This window comes from Eimeria acervulina, genomic scaffold, assembly GCF_000499425.1.
Source record: "Eimeria acervulina Houghton genomic scaffold, Eah_scaff1492, whole genome shotgun sequence".
In the NCBI taxonomy this organism is placed as follows: Eukaryota; Apicomplexa; class Conoidasida; order Eucoccidiorida; family Eimeriidae; genus Eimeria; species Eimeria acervulina.
The window spans coordinates 518-2,686 of record NW_013550218.1 but is presented as its reverse complement, the minus strand read 5'-3'; the positions used below and the strand labels follow the sequence as shown (position 1 = coordinate 2,686).

The window sequence follows — 2,169 nt, the reverse complement described above, 5'->3', positions numbered from 1 at the left end:
ATATATCTACATAGATCTAAACATATATGAATATAAATTGTTTATGCAGTATATATATATATATATTAAATAGAGATAAAGATTAAATGTATGAAAATATATATATATTTTTTTGTATATATCTGCTGTCTACAGTCGGCAGCAGAAGGCGTCCATACTGAGTGAGGACGGGCTTGCTTTTTCTTTTGTTTTTAAGGGTGAAAAAAGATTAAATAAATTGAAATAAATTAAATTAATTAAATTAAATTAAATTAAATTAAATAAATAGGCCGAACACGCAGCAGAAGAAGAGAGACAAAGACGGGCGCGGCCTCCATCGAGAGGCATTGATGTCTGCATATATAAAGCAGCAGAGTTTGCCGGTAATTAAGGATGTTATAGAGTAATTTATATATCAATATGCAGCATTTAAAAGAGTAAAACTCATAAAAGAAAGAATTTTATGTTTTTACATTGTTTTTATTCTTCAATTGGCGGTGCTGCTGTGCAATTTGCAGCAGACCGGTGGGTAGCGGTGGCACGACTAGAGATTTGAGGTGTACGTACAGCTTAGAGTAGAGAATTAAGCAGTAAAAAAGCGTAGATATATTAAAATAAAAGAGAGTAAATGAAAAAAAGGTAAATAAAAAGGTATTTTAAATGAAAATAAGCAGAAAAGAAGCAAAAGAAGACAGCAATTTAAGCTAGCAGCAGCAATGGCGAGGTCTCCCTCCTTAGCTATTGACTCAGTGTACAGCTGCTGTGATAAAAAGTATATATTTGCAGTTGTAGAGATGTTTCTTCATTTAAATTCAGTGTGAATTTAATTCTATTGAATATTTTGAGTTAAATTATAATATTTTTCTTGAGTTTTCTCTTCTTTCACAGTGTATAGACACCACAATGAAGCGTCCTATCCCCTGTTGCTTACTGCTAGCTAGCTTTATTGCTGCTGCAGCCTTCTTTACTTTCTCACCCCCTGTCTCAGCTCTGTCTCCTTCACATTCTTTATCTGCTATTCAAGCAGAGTATTCAGAAGGAGACGATGCGTTAATAAATGAAAGCTCTGACCCCTACCTCTCTTTTGCCGAGGCAGCTGCAGATCCAGGCTCTTCTTCTGATGAAGAAGGCAGCAGCAGCAGCAGCAGCAGCAGCAGCAGCAGCGGGAGTGCATCCCCCTCATCTCCTGCTGAAGGCGGTGCATCTTCAGACACTTCATCACCTTCATCTTCACCTCCTTCCTCACCTCAGCCAGGACCTTCAGCAGGTACTCGTAAGAGGCCTCCATCAGACGCTGCAGCAAGATATTTAGCTGCTGCAGAGGGTTCAGGAGGCAGCCCTAAAAGAAGAAGAGTAGAAACCCGAGGGATGCCGCCGTCCGGCTTAGTAAAAGCCCGATCGCAAGACGCTGAGGACAGAGATGAACAAACACGAAGACAAGCATTAGGTTTAAACGTGACAAGAACACCAGGAAAAGCAGATAGAGTAAGGAATTTATTAGGATCTAAAGTTGAAGAAGGCAACAAAAAAACTGAAAGACAAAGACGAGAAGAAATGTTAAAAGAATATATGGACCACCCCAGAGTGCAGGAGACAAGAGAACATGTTGATAGAGACGCAGAAAGAAGAAGGAGGCTATTCAGCTCAAGACCAAGAACCCCTTAAAGCAGAAGAGCAGCAGCAGCAGAAGCAGCAGCAGCAGAAGCAGCACATGCTGCTACGTTGCTGAAGCGTCGCTCTTTGTAGTATTTTAGTCGCTAGACGCATGCATTTAATATGGTATATAAATATATATAAATAAATATAAATATATATATATATATATATATATATATATATATATCATTGTAGACGCATGCATTCGATATGCAGGCATATATTCAATATATATGCATGCATGCATTTAAATATATATATATATATATATATATTTATATAATATGAAATATAGGCACATATATATGTAAATATAAACATACATATATATGTATATACATATATGTATATATATATATATATATATATACATACACCTATATATAGGCATCATATACACTCAACATATCTGCATGCTGCATGCATGCGGTTAGTTGGGTTGTTTATTTGTTTATTTTAGAGATTTATTTATTTAAGTATACAGCGAACAAAACCTCAAAATGAATAAACGAGAAGAGAGGGATTCCTTTAGTA

General features: G+C 36.2%; 1 protein-coding gene across 1 annotated transcript; it reads left to right on the top strand.

Annotated features, from left to right (window-relative positions):
- Nucleotides 1-882: 882 nt before the first annotated feature.
- On the top strand, nt 883-1,644 carry EAH_00060300 (hypothetical protein, conserved; the record flags this gene model as incomplete). Its single annotated transcript, XM_013397085.1, has 1 exon — nt 883-1,644. One exon carries the CDS (start codon nt 883-885, stop codon nt 1,642-1,644), a length of 762 nt encoding a protein of 253 aa, XP_013252539.1.
- Nucleotides 1,645-2,169: the final 525 nt, after the last annotated feature.